Source organism: Hesperophylax consimilis, chromosome 8 (genome assembly GCF_061612785.1).
Source record: "Hesperophylax consimilis isolate HC1 chromosome 8, BYU_Hcon_1.0, whole genome shotgun sequence".
In the NCBI taxonomy this organism is placed as follows: domain Eukaryota; kingdom Metazoa; phylum Arthropoda; class Insecta; order Trichoptera; family Limnephilidae; genus Hesperophylax; species Hesperophylax consimilis.
This window is the reverse complement of record NC_142843.1, coordinates 7,738,551-7,766,009: the sequence shown is the minus strand read 5'-3', so window position 1 is coordinate 7,766,009 and position 27,459 is coordinate 7,738,551. Positions and strand designations below refer to the sequence as shown.

Below are 27,459 nucleotides of genomic sequence, written 5' to 3'. Positions count from 1 at the left end.
TTACACCACTGTAAGTTTTATCGGTATCAACACCAACAGAGTATTTTTTCAAAAGTATGCCTAACCCAATCAGTTTAAATTGTTCAATTAACATTGCATTGCTAGTGTGACTAAGAAATACTGACCCCATAAATTGCTTCGAAGGCGAGAGCTTTCCATTGCCCTTTGTATGCAAAAGGCCCTTCTCTAGGTAATATACATTCCGAGTAGTTATACATAATTTTCCCATAGAGTTTGGGATCGGGTGAGAATTGAATTGCTCAATATGTACAACGACCACTATACAAACCATTATTTGTATGTAGATTTTAACAAATAACGATTGACCAGTAATGAAAATACTGGGCCGGAGACAATTAACGTGAAAAATGCGTAATTAAGCAATTTTTACTGTGTCAATTGAGGTACTTATTTATTTGTCTCTTGTGAAATATACCTAACATTTCAATTCTCATGCTGTTTCGACACCTTTGGGTTTGCAAGTTCGGATAGATTTCTATGGGAACTGCGCACGAATTTCTGTCACCTCTGGTAGCGTTGATGATAAATATAGTTTAACTTAAACCATGGACACTCGGTCCACTTAATTATCACTCTGAAAAGAATAATTATCTGCATAAAGAACATTGGAAACTGTAGATATATATTGACAGATTTTGGTTGTTGGTTGTTTCGGAGTATTTGAACAATTCATCAAATTTCAACGTTCATTTTCAAGTTCTGTGAAAGATTTTTTCAAGTTCTCTTTTTATTTCAGTTTTGTCAAGCAACTAGTCTATAATGATATAATAACAGAACTTGAATTGGACTTTCACAGATCCCAGAAATGAACGTTGAAATTTGATGAATTGTTCAAATACTTCGAAACAACCCGTCATTAGTGTACTGCAGTTCGAACCTTTTCATAATAATTTTGAAATGCTTCTTTTATTAATTCGGTGAAAGGGTTCACAAAACTACTTTCAAAATTTAAGTACCTATTTATTATTACGCGGTCATTTCCAGTGGATGTGTTAAGTGGTGTACTTATATTTAATTAATAAGATTCGTATTTTATGCATAACTAGATACATAATTCCATACAAGGCTTAGGTTGTCGACCTGCGTAACGTAATGCATTCTCCTTATAGTTCTTAGTAAATGTGTACCTACTTACCCGTGCGGTTTTCTTTCGTTTTCTCCAGATAAGGTGTGATTTTCGTACCTGCAAAAAAAAATAATTTGATAAAAAATACATTAAAATGAAAAGACACAATTTAATTTTAAAGGCACAGCTCACGAAAAATGATGTCAGGAAAAGAGTGCCAACATTTTTTATGTATTCACTAGAAAAATGTTTAAAGCCCACTTCAACGTGAGTACATATGAAAATGGTCATACATTGCATTGTCATTTCATAATTATCATTTGAACCATGAAAGAACATGGTTCGATAAATCCATGTTTTTTTCATCTTTCTTGTTCTTTCATATTACACTAAGGACAGGATGTTTCAGAGAATTAGAACAATTCATCGAATTTTGAGAAGTTGATTTTCAAGATCTGTGAAGGTTCTATCCAAGTTCTGTTATAATATCAATTTTTCGTTTAGCAACTGGTCAATAATGATATAATAATAGAACTTGAATTGAACCTTCACAGAACATAAAAATGAATTTTCAAATTTGATGAACTGTTCAAATTCTATTAAATAACCCTTCTTTTTTTTTTTTTTTTTTTTTATTAACAAAATTTTTGATACATATACAATTCAGGTACATACATAGTAATATAGAATGAAAGAGTAACAAAAAAATCCCACAAAGGCGAAGCCTGAGCGTGGGTATTATAGTGTAAGGATAAAACAGTGGTGTTTAAAATATAGTTTTTTTTAAACTTGTTAAATGTATCTATAGAGATCAATGTGATTGGTTTTTTTTTTTAGAGAAGTTTCTATTTTTTCTTTTTCTTTTTTTTTTTTTAAATTTACAAACATATACACACACACACACACACACACACACACACACACACACACACACACACATACACACACAGATACACGCACACACAGACACACGCACACACAGACACACCCTCACACAGACACACGCACACACACTCACGCACACACACACACACCCACACACACACATAAAACATAGATGCATGTATATATTTCTTTGATTTAAAGAAATTAATCTTTAATTTACAGAGAGACATGTGGTAGTTTAGTTATTTAGAAACAGATGGCTTAAATTATAGAAAAAAGTTACTCGCTTCGAAATTATTTCTTATCCAACTTTTAACATTTTTCTTATATAAGTTCAGGTTTTGAGACATGTTGATGGAATTGGGTAAAGAATTGAACAATTTTGGGGCAATATAGTTGATGTGCCTTTGGCCCAGCCTAGTTTTGCAGTGAGGGACTGTGAACACGCATGTGGTATGTCTCTGGCTCGAGCGATTTGTGTTTTTGGTGAAATTGATAGGACGCGTAAATATAAATTTGAGACATTGAATACAATAGATCCGTCTTAGTTCCATGATTTCTGTTTCTTGAAATAACTGGTTGGTGGGATATGTCTTGGTCCTTTGGTACATTATTTTAATGATGGATTTCTGAGCGATTTCTAAGGGTTTTACGTGATTATTGTAAGTTCCTCCCCAGGCAATTATTCCATAGGAAATAGATGAAAGCACTAACGCGTCATAAACAAGTTTCATGGTTTTTATATTGACAATGTTGCTCATTCGTTTGAAAATGTAACTTAGGTATCTCAGTTTATTGACCGTCTTTTCTATATGGTAAGTCCATTTGAGTTGGCAGTCTATAGTAACTCCTAAATACTTGATATATTGTCCGAATTTCACGTCTTCGCAGTTTAAGCATGTCGCAAAGTTACAATTAGGGTTGTGGAACTTCAGATTAAGATTATTTTTAGGGGATGACTTTTGGGAATTGTAAAAGGGAATAAAGATAGTTTTATTCAAATTTAGACTGAGGAGATTTCTATCAAGCCAATCTTTGACTGTTGCAATACATTTGTTGGCTTTCCTGGTTGTTTCTTCCCACGTTTTACCTTGTACTGTTATTGCAGTATCATCGGCAAAAGAGAGAATTTTACCTGGTATTGCAATATTGCATAGGTCATTGATGTAGATTAGAAAGAGTAGTGGCCCTAAGACAGTTCCTTGAGGAATACCATGTTTTGTCAAGTCATAGGTACTTAAGCTTGTTCCTATTTTTGTGCGTTGTTGGCGATTCAATATATAGCTTTTTAATAACATGAAACTTTTGTTTTTAATACCGACTTTAGAGATTTTTTTTAATAAAATTTTGTGGTTGACTGTGTCAAACGCTTTCTTTAAATCCAAGAAAATGGTTAGCGTTTTAGTGTTAGAGTCAAGGTTAGAGTATATGCTTTTGGTTAAGCTAAAGATAGCGTCATCGGTGCACAGTTTGGTTCTAAAGCCGTATTGATTAGCTGAGAGGATATCATTAGATTCTAGAAAGTTCATAATTTGTCGTTTTAAACACTTTTCGAAGATTTTGGATAATTGAGAAGTTAAAGTTATAGGTCTGTAGTTGTCTGTTTTGAATTGAGATCCGGATTTATGTATTGGAATGATGTGAGAGAGTTTGAAGTCATTGGGGTAAATGCTATGCCTGATGCAGTTGTTGAAAATATGATGTATTGGAATGATTATATGCTTTTTAATTGATTTAATTGTGGTATTGCTAATGTTATCTGGGCCATTTGCAGACTTCTCTTTAAGGTTGTCAATTTGTTTTGAGATTTCAAGTTCTGTTATTTCGTTGAATGTAGATAGTTCATATGTAGTGACATTAGAATCTGAAAGGCCGGGAGGAATTTGATTCGAGTGAATGCTAAGACTGGGATTATCATCTATGAGGGTTGAGGCGATGTTTGTAAAGAAGTGATTGAAATTGTTTGCAATGCTCTCAGCGTCTTCGATGGTTGTGTTATTGTCAGTAATGATTTTTTGAGGAATTTTATGAACTTTTTGGTTCCTGTTTGAGATTTCGTTTATGACGTGCCATGTTTTTTTGGAGTCGTTATGAGCATTATGTAGTTGTGTAGAGTAGTATTGTTGTTTTTGTTTTTTTATGATTGAGTTTAGGTAGTTTCTAAATAAAATGTATTCGTTCCGTTTGGTGTGGTTCTGTGCTTCGTTTTTGGATGTGCAATATTTTTCGTGATTTTTATAGATCTTAAAAAGTTTTTTTCTGTGTTGTATTGAGATTATTAGTCCGCGCGTAATCCACGGTTTTATGTGTTTGTGCTTACTTTTTGGCGGTGCTATTGTTTCTTGACTTTTTTTAATATAATTTTGAAGTATTTCATAGAAGGTATTTAAAGCCAAATTTGGGTTGTCATTAGATAGGACAGCGATCCACGATTCTTCGTTCAGTAAGTTATTTAAAGTTGAATAGTTGATTTTAATCATTGCTTTGTTTTTCGGTTCAACAGAGATGGATAAATTTGGTGTATGATGGCCGTAAAAGGTGGGATAGTGGTCAGTTATGTCGATTTTTAATGTAGCGGATTTATGTTGGAAATTTTTGTGTGTTTTTAGAAATATATGGTCAAGACATGTATCGTTTGGATGATTAGGTCTGGTAGTGTTGTTTATATATGATAGGTATCCTGTGGAGTATAGAACATTTAGATATTCGTTTGCGGTCGGATTTAATACAGCGTTTTGTATATTTATATTAATATCACCCATAAAAAATGCAAAATCGAATTGATTAGAGCTGTTATTGTTGATAAAAGTTTTGATTTCTTGTGTAAACAAAATTGGGGATAAAGAAGGGGAGCGGTATGCTGTTAAAATTGAGTATTTTTTTCCTTTGGAGGAGAAGGTTGCATGGACGGCATTTGCATATTTGAAATGAGTGTTGTCTATGCTAATGTTGGATATGGTGTGTATATTGTAAAATATGGTTATGCCATCGTGAGAGGTGTGTCTAGACGGAATTGAAAAAGTAGTGTAGTTTGGTAAGTTGAAAGGGGTACATTCACGCATTTGTGTTTCAGTGAGTGCAATAAAATCAATTTGGAAGGTTAACGAATTTAAAAGGATACAGAAATCATCAAAATTTTTTCGAATGCTTCTGATGTTCATGTTTAGTATGTTGAAAGATGTGTCGTAGAAAAGTGTGTTTACATCTTCAAAATTGTCACATTCAAGAGTTTCAGGGATGCTGTTTTCTTCTGAAGGGGCCATTTTTAGTTGAGTCCGGAGGTCATCTTTGAAGGTACAGGAGGGAGTCCAGGTTATTGAAGGGGTATGTCGCTCGCGTCTCTGATGTATATAATTGGAGTATCCTTATTTTTGCGGAGAAGGACGTTCCCGTTCTTCGTCCACGCGTATTGGTAACCCATCGCCTTTGTTGCTCTCGCTAGCCAGAGTAATTGCTTGTTTTGTGGCGTCAGCTTTTCATTTATGTAGATAGGGTTTATCGAGGTGGAGTGATTTATATCTTTGGCGGAGAAATATCCCGCTTTCTTTTTTTGGGAAAGGATCCTGTCTTTCAATTCTTTTGTAGCCATCTTTATTGTTATACATTTCTTTAGTGAGTTGGTGTAAATGTTTATTATGGAATTATTATTTAGTAAATCTTCACACCCTATTTTTTTAAAGATGCATTCAATAGGTAATTTAGGATTTTCTTCTTTTTTAGTTTCGATTCCGTTGATTTCGAGCGATGTTTCAAGGCAGTTTTGTAGAGATTGATTTACAACAGATTTTAAATTTTTGTTTTCTTTTTCCACTTCCTTAATTTTTTTGTGTAGTTTATTTCTCTCTACTTCATAGTCATCGATTTTTAGTGAAAGAAAGTCAATGGTCTTGGTGAGTTCGCACAGCTGGTTCTTGAGGTTTTTTACATCTTTTAATTCAGCAGAGAATTTTTTTTCTATAATTTCCGACATATCTTTTTTTAAGCTATCGATGTTTTTTTGGTTTTCAATGTTTTGAATAGCTATTTGAGACATTATGTCTTTTTTCATTACGTCCATTTTTTTTTCTAGGAACTGTATGATTTTATCTTCGCTATCCAGAATGGTTGTCTTGCCTCTGGTGCTGCTCATTGTGTATTTTTTAAAATAAGTTTATTGTTTAATTAGATGTTCTATATTTTTTGTTTAAAGGGTTTCAAAAATATCACACGTTACAATGCAGATTAAAATTAAATTTAAAAGAACAAAAAAAAAAAAATGCGGTTGAAAAAAAAGCAGCAAAGTTTTTTTTTTTTTTTTTGGAAACTGTGGGGTTTGAACTGACTTCCCGTATTCCACGGAGAGAATTGGCGAAACGTTTATACCACCAGGCTACTGACCGCCTGTGACGTATCGATAAATAATTATAATATTAATTGTGAGGGCACAGGTCCGTTTGTATTTGTTGTAATAAAAGGTTTTGATTGAGTTTGCAAGGCGGTCACTGTCACTTCAAATTGTCACTTTAATCACTTAAAATTGTAATGACTAGGCCGTTTAGACTAAACTAAATTGGATGAATCACTTCACTGGTTTTTCAGGTAAACACCAACCGTCGGTTGTTTGATTTTGGTGAGATTTTAACTATAAATTTGAGCGATTTTTGTGGAGCGATTATTTGACGTGCGCACTGTTTTAAATGTTGTCGTACCTAGATTCCTTAATAAACATTTCCAAAGCACATGACTCTAGCCTCAAATCGACCTCTAACCCGTCCGTAATTCCTCTGTTACCTCACGATTTTCTCCATAAACTGTTTTTTCCCGGCAAAAATCCACTAAGCATAATTTTTATTTGAAAGTAGGTACCTACCTCAATACGCCAGTGTATTTATATCCTGATATAAAAGACTTAATATATTACATTACATTTGATTTAATTATTAAATGCCACAATTAAATTTCATGTGCCGATTAGGAGCACAAGACAAAATGTAACATTCTTCTGCAATACATACACAACCAACTATCAGACACAATCACTAACCAATAGGTTGCACGATCTTAGCAACAAGTTTGGGGGTACTATTGATATATTTACTCTAATTATAGAATTACGCGTAATCAATACCAGCACTTTGTTTAATCTTACAAACTATAGTAGCGTTGATAATGTAGTTTTATTGATTTGTCTTATATGTAGGAGTGTTCTAGTTTTATTTTATGATACTGTTGTACTAATATTTTTTAATATCATATTAGTTTATCAGTTTAACGTTATTTCAAGCTAACTTGCTGTATAATTTTTGATAGCTCACTGGGTACTCGTATATTCTGTTCTTCAAATGTAAAAGCCCAGCTGGGCGTAAAACCAAATAAAAATAAAACGTAATTCAGACAATTAAATAAAGACTTGTCCGCCTCAGCACAGTAAGTGAGGAGGACTAGGAAAATTATTATAAATTACCTTTTTACCTTATAATAGTGTTATTATGTAAAATAAATATATTGAAACAATAGAAAAGAAAGTAAAATAATAATAACTGCTTAACTAAATAATTCTTCATTCTAAATGTCTTATGGGTGGGTAGGTAGGTAAATTAATTTGATGTCTGAAAATCATCAAAATGATTATTCAGGCTTCATACCTTTTAACGCCTTCTATGTAATTGATTTGGACAAACGTTGAACGATGGGTGAAGCTGGAAGCGTTCATAAACTAATTTATAATCGCAGATGCTGAGGAAATCTCACGTTGCAATTTCCAGTTTGGCCTTACGGAGCCTGACAGGTGATCTTTTCAAATATGAAATGGAAAATGAAACAAAGTCACGAGCTGCAATCCAACTAGCTTTTCAGAACTGGAGATTCCAGATACAGTAGGCTATCAAGTCTAGTGTTATATACTTCTTCTAGTACTTCTACACTTATGGTACTTATGTACTAGACCGTCTTCACTTTCCCGCACAACACGGGGAAACTATCGACCATCAATCTTATCTACTCAAAGAGTGAGCGCTCGCATTTGATCGCTCACACAACAACAAGATGATCGAAATGTCAGCTGTCAGATCTGATAAAGATTATTCGATTAGTTAGACCCGCGTGTGAACCCGGGTCGTGGCTTGTGAAACACTGTTTTGATTTTTGACGTCAGGAAATTATCATGTTGTATTTTTGTAATTTAAATTGTTTTTATCAAAATAAAGCAAACTTGGGTAAGTGCACGGAGAAAACTTACAATTACAACTAATTACTAAAATTTTGCTAAAGATTTTCTTCAAATTATTTGTAATCTGGTTTAAAAAGTGACTGCAGGCCCTTAACGAATGAATTGATAGTTTCCTGTTAAACTTCTAGTAAAAAATAATGAATTATCGCGATGTTGGAACTCTTATATTACAAAACATATAACACATGTTCTGACATATTAGAAATTTACTAATAAGTTTATCAGGAAACGGCCTGCAATCCCGTGTGTAACCAGATTACCAATAATTTAAATGGATACTTAATAAAACTAACTTTATTCCTCTAAACTAATTCGAATCGTGTACTTGCGATACTATCGGTTTGAACAAGTACACTCAAACGTGCGTTCTTAAAAATGATTTACGAATTACGTAAAATTCCGAAGATACCTATTTCTTTGAATATTATTTTATTTTTTGAAACTACAATAAAAACTAGGAAGAAGAGTATAATATTTACAGACATATAGTGAAAAATATTATATTATTTTGTCTGGGTACAAAAAAATACAGAAATCACGAAATGCCAGAACAAGTATTTACCTAGTAACTAAGTAAATACTAGCATTGTATGATTTCAGTGAATAGTGAATTAACCGTTAATTCACTACAAGAATCTTCAGATAATGATTAGCATAAGCAGCAACCATTACGCAAATCTTACATAAACGTTTTTTCAAACGGTCCAAACTTGTTTTCGTTTAAATGGCTGTTGACTTTTGCGCGTCGCAAAAAAAGGCTTTCACTCTAGTGATTAGTCTACATATATGTAATATTGCAAGGCGACCTTATCGGCCACAATCACAAGTTCATTGTTCCTGCCCGATTCGTAGTAGCTAAATAGAGTCGTAGATGTTATAAAACAGCTTTTTTGAAAGGGGTTCGTTGTTCGTTGGACCAGAATCCGCCCGCGGCCGGAGAAAGCATTGTCCCGCGTGGCCGTGTTCCGAGTATAACCATATGTATGAATGGTGTATATATAGTTAGCCAATACTCGGGCGGATTATTGCTTACATTTCATTATATAAATCGTTATAATCGCGTCCGATTAATCAAAATATTTACAATCCGCGCCGCGATCGTGACTATAAGGGGTAAAAAAGCGTACGAACGAGATTTCACATGTCGTTCAGCTGCGAACGAAGTTTGTTGATCCTAGCTCTAATAAGAAAGTACAGTCGAGAGTAAGTGAATTATATTGTATCGGGAGAATGTTGACAGGTAATGACCACGCCCTGTCGTTTCCGATATACTGTTGTACCGTGGTGTCCCGTGGCTGAGGTAGACCTGCTTTACCTCAGGTCTACGGTCTCTAGATCATATGACAGCCATAACCAGCCTGCATACCATACCGGATGATAAAGGGATAATGATAATAGTCGTCTGTCAAGGTGGACCGCTGTTATGGGCTAAACGCAATGGCAGGAATGTTGACATGAAAAGAGAATAAAGCGGAACTGGCGGAAGGCAAATCTATTCTAACATTATTGCAGCTTATTTACTCTTTGGATAACGTAACATTTTCAGTAGATTTCTTAAACAATTTTTCTTCTAGGTAGGCACGATTAATATTTAATATATATTATTTATCATAGATTTATGGGATAAATTAGTGTTGATAGCTAGAATGCTAAACTTTTGTTGGTTGTCGCTTTTCCGCCACTATTTCAGAATAGATTACTTCCGGCATGTTCTTGAAATGTAAATAACATACCGCATAGTTCCTTAGTACTTCCGTACATATAATATGACCTGCTTCATAAATATTCAGAGGGAATAGTGCTACGACTATTTCAAATTAATGTATTTATCTTCAACGGAGAAATTGTTTAGTAAGTATATTAATAAAAATTTATTCATTTTATGACAGTGTACGGAATCATCCACCATCGTTTAAAAAGTATATCGCCCCACATATCTTAACTTTTGTGACTACAAATTCGTTGAAAACTGTTCAAATATCACATATATTAAGTATACTGGATTTTTTACTACGTTTTAATTTTAATAATTAAAATATCGCTTTCCTGTAATATAACAAACAATATTATTTTCGCCTCGATAGCTTCGCGAATTAGAGGTGGAATCAATTTGCACGACACAGATTTTCTATTCTTCGAATGCGGCGCGTTGATATCATTACGTACTATTGACATTCGTGCTTTATCTCAAAGCTTTTATTATAAGGTAAAGGGGTAGGTGGTGAAAGTGATTGTTGTAGGGCCTTTATTGTGTATTCTATTTAAAAGTTTACGTTAATTTTAATTATCTGTATTCCTATCCGTAGTTCTATTTTCCGGAAACTCTGAAAGTTTCCGATCGCAATGCATGGTGCAACTTAATTCTAATTCATTAGGCTTATCTAAACCGAAATGGTTGCTGCGCCTCGTCGTATTAAGTAAGGTAATTGATCTAGCCGCTTGTCTGACGAGATATATTTATTTATATAAGATACATCGAGTTCGTGATCTTGTCATTCGAGTCACTCGAATGTTTCCCATATTCTGCACTGTGGAAAACTGCAATTTTCAGATGCATTCCCACCGAGGCCTTTCATTATAGAGCCTAGCCTTTACGTGACCGACATGGGATTCTAAATTATACCCTCACAAAGCGCTCTACAATTCTACATGTAGTAAGTACACATTCTGTGAACACAGTACCTATACACAATGCGCCTGTACTTGTCTGTCTTTGGGTAAAAAGCTTATTGAATTTCTTTGAAATTTCCAACATAAAACGCTGCAACATAACGGATAATATGTTTTCCGCTACATACTGAAGGTATTATGAAATTATAATAATTAATTATAAACTTATATTACAAAACATATCGACTGATTTCTGATACATCGTTAGTCTCTAAATAGTATAAAACAAAGTCACTATCCGCGTGTCTTTTTGTGTGCTTAGTTCTTCTAAACTACGCAACGGATTTTTATAGGGTTTTCACTCATTTAGAAAATTACTTCCTGAAGGTTTATATATATATAATACATTATATAGGAATATCCTATTGATAGAAAAAAAAAAAAAAAAACAAAAACAAATTCTTCTGTTATTTACTCTTGACATGGTCCGACTCAAGTATCTGATTCTCTTGACCATGTCATATCTTTCTAGGGTGTCTTTGACTTCTTGTACCATTCAATTTCGCGAAATTTATTCTCCTTATAGTCCTTTCTTCGTTCATTAACTCCATACGCTTTAATCAGCGTTGCATTCTTTAAAAACTTAGTAAATTAATTTGCAGAAAGCACCTAAATCGCACTTACAAAGAAATGTACAAATAATCAAAGAGAAGTTATCACTTTTTATATCTACTTATTCAAATAAAGCAAGAAAACGTTGTTGAAGAAACAATGTGCATATTTTAAGCAAATAACTGCGTTTGAACGACTGCACCTTCAAACTGAAATTCGTCATCGTACGTTTTGAGACGTGACATCCTCGAACCAGGCGTGAAGGATTCTGCTCCTTGAATCAAATGCAAGTCCTTTCATCAATGCCTCCGATGAATACCGTTAATTATTTAAGACAATGTTGTTCTCATAAAAACTTATCAATTGGTTGATCACATGGTGTGACACTACTGTAAAATCATAGTGAATAAAACAATAATGGATTGAGCTTATCGAATCCTGTTTTACCTCGATCATACTGCATTTTGTCTGTCTGTGAATTTGCTTGAAGGTTACGTTTCGGTTTCAAGATGGTGACCGTTTTAATGGTTTCGTAAAGATTATATTTTTCTTATTTGAATATCTCACAAGAGTCCCAACTGCTCCCAACCGTCTGGAGCCAGTTAGACTATGGTATCCCCAATTGGGGTATGTTGTGAGACTGGAGGTAGTGGAATCACGGAATATCGGTAGAGAGGTCGGTATTGAGTTATCGATATTGATTATATATTATTAATATTGGCGATATAATATCTTTCACTCTGAAACGTGCCGCAAGTATACTATATATATTATTTTTAATTAATAAATTGTAAAATAATGCATATTTATTAATTCAAATTTAATTTCGCACGCCGGGATTTGAACCCGCGACCTTCCGATTGCAAGTCGAGAGCCCCTCGACCACTGGGCTTTTAATGTGAAATAGTCGTGTTTATTTGTACTTAATAGTTTATTGGCATTTTTCAACATTATGGTAAGTACCTACAAGCCTGAAGAAAGTTTGAAAAAATAATTTTCTTTAAGATAGTGACGTTCTTTATTTGAATTTTAAAAATAATTAATTATCATAAATGGTTTACTATTAAGTAGGGAGATATTTAAGTACCTACTTACAAATCTTGTGCATACATAAGAAATTTTAGTTTTGATTAAACAAGAGAATATCAGAAACACATCTTTTTGTACGCGAGGCTATTCACAGAACTATTCATTTGTTGATATTTTTTTTATTAATTTTTATTTATGGTTATTAACAAAATCATGTGCATATATTTTACCTCATTTACCACGTTTTATCTAAAGAAGTCTGTCGGATTAATGTTTTATGCTCCATGAAAAATATAACATTTCTTTCGCATAACAAACATCTTTCCTTGTTCAAACAAAATACTGTGTGCTGATGCAGCAAAAAAACTCTCAGAAAGTTAGCTCTGACGTCATGAATTTTGTAGAAGATTTTTCTACATAGTATTTATCCTAACCATATAAAGATAAGGAAATTTATCAAACAAAAGAACTAATTTGAATAAGCTTCTTTTAATCGGTCTATAAGTAAGATTGTAAGGACATAATTGATTGAAGAAAAAAAACTATTCTTAAAATAGAAGGACATTGGAAGACAGATATTTTTTGTGAGTCATATGTTTATGCAAAAAAATCAATAGTTCAATCCGCGTAGTAAAATTCATGTTAAACAAGTGTCTGACTAAAATTTGTCATTTAAAAATGCTTGTCACGAGTTCGATGAGGCAATGTGGTATATTGAATAAATATTAAGTAAGTACCTACCATCGAAGTACCTACTTACTTCAACAGTTTGATGAAAAATTATTACAGCGTTGTTAAAACTTTTTTACTGGTATATACTCTCAAATCAGCAGCCTTTTAACTGGAAAATCTGGCTTATTTTTTATATATATTTTTGTTAACTCCGCATGTCATCTCTCGGGATGCTGTGTGGGGGGTAAATCAAAGTTGTACGTAAATATTCCTATATACGTAATAGTTACTATAGCGTTCGTAACTATATAGCTCGTTTATACTTTTCCAAATTTGTCAAATGTGTAATACCATTTTTTTTATTAAATTTTATTTTTCCTCTAAACTTTTCTATTAATTATTTTTAAAAATTCTTGCGCTTCTCTCATTTTTCCATGTAAATAATTGCCTTATGTAATTTTTTTCCATTTTTAATTGTAAATTTTTGAAAATGTAAAATAATTGGTAAATTTTAATTTATGTGCTGTCGAAGTTATATTGTGAGAAATAGTAAAATTATTCGCATTTCTGTTGAAAGGGGAACTGTAGGCATTTAACGAAAAATTGTAAATTTTTCTAACAAAGTATCAGTTAAACGCGAATGTGTTTTGAGGACAGCGAAACACGTGTTAGTAAAAATTCTAATATTGTGTCATTTCGTAATTATATTTATCAGCAAAAAGACACCTGCATTAACACTTGTTTCGACATATTCTGAATAGACTGATAATTCATCAGAAATGGAATGCAATCACGTATTTAACGTGATTTCAATAAATCAGCCATACTCAATTTTCTCCATGTAATACAGTTATTATTTAAATCAAGAGCAAACGCAATTTCTTATTAGAAGTTTTTTACAATCAGACAGAATATACTTATGCAATTTTGTAAGATTTATAAAAAAATGATTTTTTAATAAAACCTTGACAATCTTTTTTTAGCTAGATGATTACGAATAATAATATGTAATTAATTGCAATCTTGTGTTTGATATTTACGTAGATCTGTTATGAGGTTTAGCTTTAGCAACAATATTAATATACACTTGAAAACCTAACCGTAGCTAAATGAATTCACTTAAACTCCCGGATAAATTGAACTTTCATATTATCATCTAAAAGATCACAAGCTGATGAAAGCCGTTTGATTAAATCGCACGTCGTGTAAATCAAGCGGAATCTTCCACAATCTTGTTAGAAAAGCATTTGCTTGGCAAACGATTGCATAAGAGGTCATAAGGTCGTGTTGCAGATGCTAAATCAATTAAATGGTGTCTTGACCCGTCTTCTTACAGCTGACATTTCCTTCCTTAGCCTGCGGCGCAATTATGCCAATAGGTGAGCATCTAAAATTAGCAACAAATACACGGCGGTTAACTAGATTACTTGCAACTTAAGGCGATGCCATACGTAGTAATGCAAAATAATGTGTTTTTGGTTTGAAAATTTGGTCACCTAGAAATGTTTCAGATGCTTTAATTAAATACTGCGAGTAGAATACATCTTGGCCTTTGAAATAATCGAGTATTTTTTAGTTAAGTCTTTTTATAAGCCCAGAAAAAAAAAACAATCTAAAGGCCTATGAAAACTGCTTTAAAGTTCAAAATATCCTACTTACAAAGCCATGTTCGGTTATGATTTTATTGTATAGTGTGGCAAATTAAGTTATTTATAAAATGATCGAGAAAAAATTAAATATTTATGCCTGAATATCCACAAAATAAAATAAAAGGCACTTTTTGGCCATGTTTTTTTCTTGCATAAATCAAAACAGGCAAATGGTGTTATGCGGGAATTTAAACCTAATCGCTATCTACGTAAGGGTTGTTATTGATAGCGGCTCAATTTAAAATATTACACGACGTAGTGCATCGCCTTAATGGATTGCCAAAGGGTAAACAATCTATAGTTTTAAATTGTTTGAACATAATGAGCCGATACAAAATGCCAATCATTAATCATTGGGTTAAGAATAATTGATTCGAGTAAGCGTTTAACGTTTTTAATGGTGAGTTTAGCGAAAGGGCCAGCAAGAGAAAACAGGAAATTACTTTTATGAAATTATTGCTTCCTAAAAATTGTCGTTGTCGGTTGTCAAGACAACATTCTTGCTCTATGGTAACACTGATGTGTTACCATAGAAAATAGAATAACGCAAGAAGTGCCTTGTGGGCGAGTTTCGTGATCCATGTATATGCCCAATTTGAGCCTGTATTTCCATACAAAACTGTGTAATCACCGAGATTACGAAACTCAAATGGAATGGCGTTATTCAATATCAGGCAAGTGTAAGGACAGAAAAAAATTGTAAAATAAATCAATCATATATTTTCCTAATTTAAGTTAAAATTTGTTCATGTTTTCTTCCGGTAATTTGCCAAATATTTTTATAGCTCCGTAAATCAATTTATGTATAGCCAATAAATATTTTTTTAGATTAAAAATAAAGTATTGAAGTAAATTATTTGTTTAAATGACAAGATATTTAAATCCTTCAACATTTCCATTTTTGTTTCATTAATCCGTCATTGACTAAGAATAAAAGCTGCTACAGTAATTAACAAGTGGTACAATAATTGCGTTGAATTCATTTTACTGGAAACTGTTTAGGAATCTCCTTATTTTTCCCAATACTGGATTTTTTTTAAAGAATATAGTATTACTCTCAAATATATCATTTCAAACAATTTTTTCAAAGCTTCACCGTCTAATCTTAACATTTGCTAACAGCCTTTTTGTTTTTTAAACGGGTGGTGCCATCAAATGGAGAACTTTAAGACGCATGTATTTACATCAATCTAGCGAATTCTTAAAAAATTGTTTTTAAGAATCTAAAAATATCACAGAAGTACACTTAGCATTTGGCCTTAATAAGAAAATATTGTGGATGTCCAAATATTTTTGTAACACGTATCAATCCCCTTTTTTATTAAAATGAAAGTCACACTAAAAATATGCAGAAAATTACGAATTCCGCAGCTTTAGCAATTAAAGCAGATTGTATCTCTAAAATTGCTCAATAGTGTTTAACTGTGACTGCTAAAAACAAGTTGACGAGAGAGCTAAGCGTGTGAAAACCGCTCATGGTTTTTCTATGTAAAGGCAACAGGCCATCATTATCTTAGTTAGCAGCTCAAAGCAAGTCATTAAATGCCTTATTACGACAAAAATGAATAGAATGCGATATTCCGCAGAGTTGGAACTGCGTTAAACTAGTACCATAATAAACTGGAAACGGGTGACTGAGTAGGGCTGCCAATTTGCATATATTATCGTTCCTTTTTTAAACTATCGATACCTTATTATAATATTAAACTCTTGATACCTACTTCTAAATCGAAAGGTCACCAATCTTATACCAAATAAATAAATTAAATGTATCGACAAGTCAATTTTGTTTAAAAATTGCGATTTGAATTACAAATGTAACATTGTTTAATACATTTTACCACGAAAACCTCGCTTATGTACAATAATTAAAAGTCAACAAATAATATTGTCAAGTATATATAACTCTAACATTGATATTTTTTCGGATTCACTGCCCAAATTCAAACGTGGCATCATGTCAATAATTTAAACTGTTCAATGTGCATACACACTGACAGACACACCCTCACACACCCTCACACACCCTCACACACACCCTCACACACACATACCTATATACTAATAATTAACCTGGTAATTAAGGAATAAACATACCACTTAGCAGACATTACAAGAAAACATATCATAGGTACCCAACATGAAGTATCTTGTTCCTGTATATTGTTTCATCTCTGTAAATCGCGTACTGTTTGTTTCTATAATATAAAATAAATAAATAAATAATATATTTATCCATTAATATAGTTTGATCTTTGGTGAGTTGACGTGTTGTTATTGTATTGTTTTGTATTTATTATGCTTAACTATGATCATTTGTGGAAAAGTGTGTGGAAGGGTTTAGTTTTTCCTGTGGGGAAGATTTAACCCGGACATAAAGTCGGAAAATTATACTTAAATAATAAGAAAAAAACAATAAACATGTAAAATAATTAAAATTAAAATCTCCATATGGAGAGGAAAAATAATCGTGTTAGGGGAGCACATTCAAAATTTCGATTTATTTGCGATTCATGACATATATTTTTGTTACAATCCAGAACTCAAAATAAATTCTTTGTTCACCTGTAAAACAAAATGAGCTTAATAATATATAATTAATAGTTTTTTAGTGGTTTTAAGGTGACTACATATTTTGTAGAATTAATCTTTAAGCATTGGTGATATCATGTTTGGCAGGTAAAAAGTAATATGCGCAGCAAGGTGATCATGTTCCCTCTTGTTTGAATTCAATATGTAAAATAAATATCTTGACACTATTTACTTTGGCTTCGTGAGAAAAAATTACATGTTCACAATCAATAGAAATAGCCTGTGCAAAGTCTAACATGGTCATACATTATATGATTAAACGTGACCTCTCTCATGGAATAAAATATATTTATTAATTCTACAGATTCTTAATGTCTAATTATAATATTTAACTTAAGTAGTCGTAATGTTATTGTAGCTTGTGTATCAATTACTTGGTCAGTAAAATAATAACAATTTCAACCAGCATTCACGTAACAATAAAGGTCGAAACACATTGGGTCGACGTATGCGATACGCGCATTACTACGTTCCTAGGTCTACGTGCACACGGAGGCTACACACGCAACGCGTGTGACCACGTAACAGATGGTCTCTGAGTCTTAAGTACGCGGCCCGAAGGCGCATCAGTTGATTTTTAGGTTATTTATATGTGTTTTACTTGTCAGCAGACGCAATTTGTATCTTTGTCATGTCTTGCGATTCAGAGAGCGAATTTGAGGATGATTCACTTAACTTTCATAACAAACAACCATAGACATACCAAATATTACACTAGATGCACAGATAATACCACTCATAGATGTGAAATCAATTCGTTGGAGGCGTGACGCAACCCCCTCCATCGTACACGTCCCACGCCAATCTGGACAGCTCAGATGTAAGCGTGGGTTTGCGTAGCGTGTGACTGTGAAGTTTATTTCTAAAGCATATATTTCCATATAAAATGTATAGATTGTAATTAGTCCAGATATACGTAGCGTACGTCGAACCAGTGAGTTATGTTTTATACCCTACCTTTATGCAACTTACAGTATGTCAATATTGTCAATGATGGGTCATTGAAATATCCTAATGATATGACGACTGCATTTCAGGAGGACCCCTGCTTCAACGCAATTAGAGACATATTCTGTTATTATGTAACACGCCTTTAAATTTAAATAATACTACGTATTAACTACTTAGTGCTTAACAATAGAATGTCAACTATTCTTATTTGTATTCGTAAAATGAATGCACGCAATTAATAGCATAATAAACAAACAATTCGCATAATAACTTGTTAAGCTCATTGTCTAATAATTTTGAAATTTCAAATACTAAAATATACAGATTTGAGTTCATTTTAGGAAACTGTTTTTATTCTCTATTAAACTTTAATTAGAAAATTTAAAAAAAAATTTTTTTTATAAAACGATATTTCAAAATGTATAATAAATTATTAACAACCACGCCTTTTTCTCCCAAGACATCAAAACAACAAACACCCATTGCTTCATTCACATTTCTATTATATTATAATATTGAATAAAAGTGTAGCAAAGTCCGTTTTCACTCGACCGTTTTGCATTTCATCTGTCAATAAATTTGTTTACATGTTCCATTTCCGTTTCAAGATGGTGACTGTTTTAACGGTTCAGTAAAGATTCTGTTTTCAAATGTGGAATCTTCGTGTGTGTATTTGGACTTTCTCATTCGCTTTTTTTTTCAATATTATGGTACCTACCTGCCAGAAGAAAGTTTGAAAAAAGAATTGTTGATGAGAAAATGATTTTTCATTGAACAAATTTAAAATAAAACGTTGCAAACTGCGTGGTTTATAATTCAGTAGAGTTATAGGTATTTGAGTACCTAGATACACAAATTTTAGGATTTCAAAGGAAATTTTGATTTTGATTTATAAAATAATAAATATTAGAAACATACTTTTTTAATCACTAGTCTTCAAATAGTATTTATTAATTTATTGGCAACACATAAAATGTAAGTAGGTACCTTACCTTGTAAAAAAAATATAAAAATCAAAAACTTATAAATATTTATAATTTATATGTATTGATTTATGTATATCTAATATTACTGTTTTTCTTCATGTTAAAGTAAGAATACCTACTTACTTTGGAAATGTTAAAATTAAATAACATTTTTTATGTGATTTAATTAAAGTTGCGAAATATTGTTGGAAGAAAGAACTGGTCTCAACCCTCGATTTATTACGGCGACTTCCTTCCTACGATCGTTAAAACTGTAGTATAAGATACCGTACCGAGTCTTTGACACGTTAATGCGATAACTTTATAGCCAGTGCCTACCTACTATTATTTATATTGATTTCAAATTATGTAATTTGCGAAGGTTAGATGTGTATTCCGTTATAATTTAATGACTCGGTCAATCAATACAATTAATTGGTCGATTCGCATTCATTCAACTTGAATCGCTTTTTTTATTTACTTTTTGCTGGAAACACAATGGAAATTAAAACTTAACTGAATTTATACTTAAGGCGATCCAATACGTCGTGTAGTATTTTAAATTGAGCCGCTATCAATAACAACCCTTACATAGATGGCGATAAGGTTTAAATTCCCGCTCTACACCATCCGCTTGTTTTGATTTATGCAAGAAAAAAACATGGCCAAAAAGTGCCTTTTATTTTATTTTGTGGATGTTCAGGCAAAAATATTTAATTTTTTCCGATCATTTTATAGATAACTTAATTTGCCACATTATACAATAAAATAATAACCGAAAATTTGTTCGTAAGTAAGAGATTTTGAACTTTAAAGCAGTTTTCATAGGCCTATACATTATTTTTTTAAATACTCGATTGTTTCAAAGGTCAAGATGTATTCTACTCGCAGTATTTAATTAAAGCATCTGAAACATTTCTAGGCGACCAAATTTTCAAACCAAAAACACATGATTTTGCATTACTACGTATGGCATCGCCTTAAGACAAAGGGTATGGTTATTAATTTATCACCATTTCATATGGTAGCTGTTTTTTTATCAACATCACAACATCCAGATTACCAACCCCAAAATGATGTCAACTGATTATTTCTACCCATTTTTACCCCTCGAATCAAATTAGAATACTTATTAAGTAAATAATCTTAATTCAATTATTTTGTTTGCCAACAGTATGATCATCAATCAAAAATACTAATTTCTGCGTAACTCTGGTTCAATGAACTCTAGAACTCGAATTTGCTTTGAATTTAAGATTAATTTTCTACCTGTAATGTTATAATTATAACATTGTAACATTTTTTTAAATTGCAAACATTCCCTTGTTACGAATAAGCCGAAAACTTTAAATATTATAATTTAAAAACGGAAGATGTTGCTTATGCAATTATGGACGAAATCTTAGTGATAAAAACATTTCCTTCAATTACTCGTGCGACAAATACAATAGGTATAAACTAAAGCACAAATGCGATCACTGCCAATCCACTGAACGCAATACAAAATTAGCTAAGTATTAATTAATTGAATATCCGACTTCACCTGGAATGTAGGAATTCACTTCATTCCACGCTACCTAAGGCTAAGGCCTTGTCCTGCGCTCCAGTAAGTTACATATTCAAATAAAGAAATCTATTTTCATCGCTTCAATAAGAAAAGCATTCATGTGTTAAAATTTCACTTATTTGCATAATCTTTTTAATTATTTCAGTTAGCGAATCAATGATAGTGTTTCCTCAGTTCTACGTTCGATATAGGCAAGCAAATAAACATGGGATGCTGAAATCTAGATTATAACCTGTTTTTCTTTCTCATAAATTTCGCATGTACAGAAGAGATTTTGCTGTTGACTTTTTAGCAGCTGTTCAACAGCATTACACATTGTTACACAAAACATCGTAATTTTTTTTTAAATTCTCAATATTATAACCCAATCTTCATGCATATTTGAAAAAAAAACATTATTTGCAGATACTATAATCTCTGGTAACATACATTGTTTGTAATTATTATGGCTTATTAAATTATAATTTATGTTATTTAAAGCCCAAGTCACAACAAACGAAGTTTTGTGGTTGCAAGTTGAATTTCAAGACGAATCTTGAACAGAATTGAAAAGATTCAAGAGGGTTTGAATAAACTTAACGTTTTTAAGAGGAACAATAATTTTACTCTGTGCTTTGTTACGTGTTTAAAATAGATATGTTTCTCCGTCTACTGAAGAGCTTTCACCTAGCCACAATGAGTGAACTACGAGTATATGTTGAAAAAGAATAATATGTGGGAAATGTCTCAGTTAGTCAGTTTATTTCACGGAAAGGGAAATTCTGTCCAAAGCCGTTTTGAATTTGATATAAAGTCCTTGGCCGATCTATAAACGTCTTCAAAACTTTCGCTTCTGTTTCCCACGGTTTACGATATAACTCGAGATGCTTGTCGGAACCTTCATGCCTAACATTTAATTTTACTCTTGGTAGACGTGTTTTTATTTGTATGCATAACAGCAAGCCATAACAATAGTACTTGTATCGTAATGTAACGTTGAATATAATCCCATGTAAGCCGAGAAATTTTACTAGCTATGTTTTGTAAAATTGAAAACGAAGCTTTCACAAATAATTCTCTCTCGAATCCAATATCATAATTATTTCAAATTCATACTATTCTTAACAAAAGATTGCCAAGAAAATTGCATTGTGCATAGATATTGAATTGAATATGCAACATGGTCTTCTGCATGATTATAGCAAACCCGGTGATTGTTTCTTGTTATGTATCATTTGTTGTAGACAGTATGCACATGAAACAAGAACTAATGCATCAAATTATATATATTGCTTTTGAGATACAGTAGGTGAGTTCGTACTCTGTTACAAAACTTTATACAACACCTATAAACAATGACTAAGCTATTAAAATATGAGCAGCTCAAGTTACGGTCCTAAAATTTCTGTAGCTTTTTCAAACAGGTCAAATATTTTTGTTATTTACAGTAAGCTATTGTGGGTTTCTAAGAATTTATTTTCTTAATAAGAGAAACTAACAACGATACAGAGAGTGTAAATTTATGTTATATAAATTATTAAGTTTGAGATACAATAAGTTCCTAGACACAAAACACTTAACATGCAACCAGTTAAATAATTTGTTTCCTTTGAATTTATTACAACATTGTTGTGTTATTGTGTTTCTATGATTGAAAGCGGTCGAGTTTGCACTTAAAAAGCAATACAATCATTGAAACTGACAGTATCGGCAGCAGAATTTATACTAACATGAACTTTCGAATACACATTTATCATATGTAGGTAACACACAAACTAGGGTATTTAATTTGAAACCAACAGTTAGTTGGGGAGATGTGGGCCATTATTCAGTTTTCACTTTCCACGAGAACAATAATACCAGCATTAACTGCATATCCTCATTAAAATGTACACTAGAATTATAATTTTATGGAACATGTTAGCTTTGCATTGCGTTTAACAATTCATTTTGCAATATTTAGGTTGTTTTAGTAATCAAGGGAATAACAATGGATGTTCTGTATTTCTTATATTTTATCAGCCTCATAGGTTACAAAATGAAGGCATTCACGAAAAAAATTGAATATTGCTGATTTATTTAAATGCTGTTAAAAACGTGATGGCATTCCAGTTCCTAATAAAATATTAGTGCATTCAGAATATTTCGGAACACGTGTTCATACAGCTGCGCTTATCCTGAAAAATATAATGACGAAATGCGAAAATATTAGAATTTTTATGAACACGTTTTCCGACACCTTTATAACTCATTCGTGTTTTACTGATAGTTTGTTATGAAATCTGTCAATTCATTATTTAAATTCCTGCAGTCCCGTTTTTAACTGGAATATGAATAATTTGAAGAGACTCTTAATAAATTAGCAATATTAGTAATTTTTCTAAGGTATGCAGCAACACAGGAAAACGAATAATTTGTCCAGATCTTTAATAAATTAGAGATATTTTATTTCAGTAAGTTTTCTTCTCGAGTGCAACATTTTGATTTATGACTAGTATAAATAAGTCAAGTTTACGTGTAGATTTAGTGGATGTTATCAATCTTGTCACTCAGTAAGTTTCAAAGTATTTCCGGAAACCTTTCCCTTTAAAATAATAAGTATTAGTAATTCAAGAATTTAATAATTAAATGCTGTACTTACATTATTATGTTCAAGATATTGTACAGACATTGATTGATTCATTTGCATAATAAATTCCTCAATTTCCTATTGCCTAGAGCGATTTTAGAAGCAGAATTGTGACGGATGTGGTGACCTTATAAGAGATTAAATCTCAGCTTCTAATATGTAGAATACTTGAATGTTATTAAAGTGAGGAAATGCACAATTTCTATGTAATGTGAAATTGCACCCAGATTTCGTTGGCAAAAGAATATGGCAGCATAATATATTATAATTTTACTTGTTAAGTTTTGAATAATACATGATAAGATAAGATGATCAATTAGAGAGTATATGATAATAAAATATGGCTGACCACTTTACTATACATTGAACGAATATAAATGGAGTATTTTAGTGGCGATGTGAACGACCATTATATCGAAAGGCCAAAAATAAGTTAACCTTCTAATAAAAGCGCATGCATAATGCCATGTTCACACGAGGACATTACAGAAGACGATACAATATTGTCGTATCTCAGCTGCGTGAATAACCTCGACTGCGCAGTACAAGACAATGGGACAATACAACAATTCGACTGTGGTTCAAACACAAGAACGCTGCGAAAACGGATACACGACGACGCGCGTTACGCGCGAGTCTCTAAAAAAATATTAATCGCAGTCGGGTTCGCCATATACAGTTATCAAATTAATAATTTCTTCTGGATACCATTAATGCGACATTTTCGTAAGAAAAAAAGCGCGGAGTGACTGGCTATTGTTCGTGCGTATTCACACGCGGACATTTCAGCCGCGCGCGATGGTTGGGGTAAGACACTGTCCTGCGGAGATAGCCAGTCCGTTTATCTCTAGGCCCATTGTCCTGTCGTCCAAACTTCTGTTCACACTAGAACAATAGTTGGGACGATAAATATTGTCCTTTCCTTGTGTGAACTAGCTAGCCATAATTCAATCATTGTAAGATACATAACTCTACTTATCCTAACAAAAGCAAAAATCCTTTTGACTGAAATAGCAATAACTCTCTATTGGATAACCTTTGTTGTTCTTCATGGCGTCATGAAATTTGCACTATTTTTTGGTCTGGTATTTTTGTCAACGCAATTATTTTTATCTCACAATTTTAATTCAATCGTATAAATAACTTCGCGTTTTTCAAATTCATCTCCAAAAATTATAAAGGACACAAATCTTGGGCGAGGTCGGGTAGTCAATTTATAATTTATGAAACAAAAGAGGTGGCAAACAAATCATCATTAAATTAACCAACTGCAGTGAACAGTAAAACATGTTTGCCTTTGATATATGTACATTGTGGCCTTTATTATTGTTGATAATGTTGGTATATTGGTGCAGATTGTGAAAAAACTTTCACACTCTACGAAGGGCGCTCTAGTCTCGAGAGGATTTGATTTAGATGTGAATTGCGGGTCGTGACCGAAGGCGAACCGTAAATAAACTATTCCTTTCAAATATCACGAGAATGGTGCGGCTCTAGTCACTAGACAGGCTCTATTGGCAGGGTTTCCGACTTGACTTGAAGAAAACACTTAATATAGTGGCATCGCCACTCAACGTGATGGATATTTAGTGATGTCAATGTTGAAGATGGATTTCTCAAAGGTTGGTTTTGCTACAAAGTTGGTTGTTTACAGGTGAAAAAATATAATAAGCTGTAATTGTTGGGTTGAGTTTTGAATAACAACCCTTTAAATCAGAGATCTAAATTCAAAAGCAGATTTTAGACATTCAATAAGTATTTTGTTAGAGATTTTTTTATTTGTTTTTCTTAATTTTGCAGTTTTAAATACACGGAGAAATCCGGATAAAAGTGGAATTTTAGGCCTTAGAAAAATTCTAATACACCGGATCACGTGTTCATGCACCTTTGTTTCTCTTGATAATATATAATGACGAAATGCGAAAATGATATTTACGTGTTCAGACATCGTGATGATACATTCCTCTTTTGCTAAGAGTTAAACAGTAAACCTTCATTAACAATTCATTCTGCAATCCCTGCTTTTAACAGGATTAGGAATAATTTGAAGAAATTCTTAATAAATTAATCATACTCATTTTTCTGCATGTATAAAATAAATAATCAAGTCATGCAAATAATACTTCAGTCGTCACACTGTGTCGACGATACACGCCATAAATTAATAATGTATTATTATAAATGTCCGCAGTCGCTGGAGTGGAGAAAGATGTTCTCTCGCTCCACTCGAGTAACTGTGGAACACTTGTAGTAAGTAATGATATTTTTTGCTAAATATATGCCACCATATTTTTGATACAATATCCGTCGTAAAATTACAGTGCAAATGGTATAAATTTCCTGTTTTTATTTGGTATTTAGTAATCTAATAATTCAATAATCTGTATGGATTTTTTTTATTTGTATTAATTAGTTCATGTTTTTCGTTTGTTTTTTTATTACGTGTTTTTGCAAGTGGGCTAGAGTTTAAGAACCCCTGATACTAGAAAAAAGTTGTTCTAGGTTATCTGTTTACGGTAATTATTTAAGAGTTAAACTGAAAATTAGGTCGTTAATTACGGTATTCATTTTCTTTAAGGAATAAATAATAATGATATAAAATATGAAACAAAAACAGAGTGGAAAATTTCTTGCTCTAATCTTTGAATATTTTTTTTTAATAAATGTATGTTACATCTACCTTATTAGTATTGTAGTTTTGGCTTTATCTAGTTTTGGCTTTCACAAAAACTGTCGAGGTAATTTCATATTGGAATGAATCTTTAATAGATTCCTTGGTTTAACAATAAATAATATATGTACAGACGCACGTACATAACGAGTATCTTTTTCCTTCACTTGTAGCTAAGTTGCAGGCAAAGCGAATGAAGAATAAGGCGGAAATATTTGACAAACAAAAAATACAAAAATTGCCTATCGTTATAAAATATCAATATCAACAGAAAATATTATGGAGACAACTTATACATGGCCGGCCCTATGCGGGCGCAATTGGAGCAGTCCGCTCTGGGCGCCGAATTGCCAAGGCGCCAATAATACCTAACACATCGCCCTTGAGATTTCTTTTCATAAAAACGGCGCTATACAAAAATACAAATCGATTATTGACTATGGTGATCACCTTCCTACGTATCTACTGGTTTTGACAAGGGTGGCCAAAATTTTACTAGCGCCAGGCGCCATTTGGCTCAGGGCCGCACTATGTAGCCAGTCTCTTGATTTAAAATAAAGATATAACGTCATTAAAAGCGAATAAAAAAATCAAATTATAAACCTAACCTTTAACCTAATTTTTGTGAATGAAAAAACTAAACTTTAAAGCAAACCTACGTAACCTATATAACATAGTTACTCTTTCATCACTTTTCATGACTTTATGTCACGTTTTAAAGGTATGTTGAATTTTCACTGTGTTGAGTTATCGTGGAACCGTATTAGCAAGTTGAATTATTAATTGTCAAGAGTCCATAGACATATGAATATTAGTAGACCTGCCCTAAGTGATTAAAAGCGTATTATCCCCACTCCCCATACCGGTTCCATTGGAGCCGGCTGTGCTCGCGTATGGCCTCAAGTGAAATTTGAAAACGTGACGTCATCATTCTTGTGCGAACTATGGTCGAGGCATCATCGGTTCATTTTACGAAATAACACGGCAAAATGTTGACTTGTACTATGAAAACTTGTAAAAATAGATGTGAAAAAGAGAATAAACCCAATTGTCGTATTACATTCCATATATAAGCATTATTTTGCTTTATTTTAAGCATATTCACATCGTATAATATGAATCAGTTGTTACTATCACATCGAGAAACGTCTGGACGCGAAACACAAAGCTGGTTGGTTGCTGGGAAGTAAATTATGAACATTTATAAAAGTGTCTTAACTAAATACTTAAACGAAATATTCGACTCTGAAAATAGAACCGAATTTTTTGCCGAATTTGGACTTCGCAAATTTGTTCATAACGTGGCGAGTAATTTGCGCTCCCATGTAAAAATGTCTATTCATTCAAAAGCAG

General features: G+C 32.5%; 1 protein-coding gene across 2 annotated transcripts in view; it reads right to left on the bottom strand.

Moving 5' to 3' along the window:
* The window catches only part of Cen (cerebellar degeneration-related protein 2-like), a 153,174-nt gene that overhangs the window by 95,721 nt on the left and 29,994 nt on the right, over positions 1-27,459 (bottom strand). The window contains exon 2 of one of the 2 annotated variants that reach the window (XM_089634840.1): positions 1,157-1,204. The exons of the other annotated variant lie outside the window; for it this stretch is intronic. Coding sequence (XP_089490966.1) covers positions 1,157-1,204 — 48 coding nt within the window. The remainder of the gene's footprint in view (positions 1-1,156; positions 1,205-27,459) is intronic. 2 annotated transcript variants of the gene reach the window in all.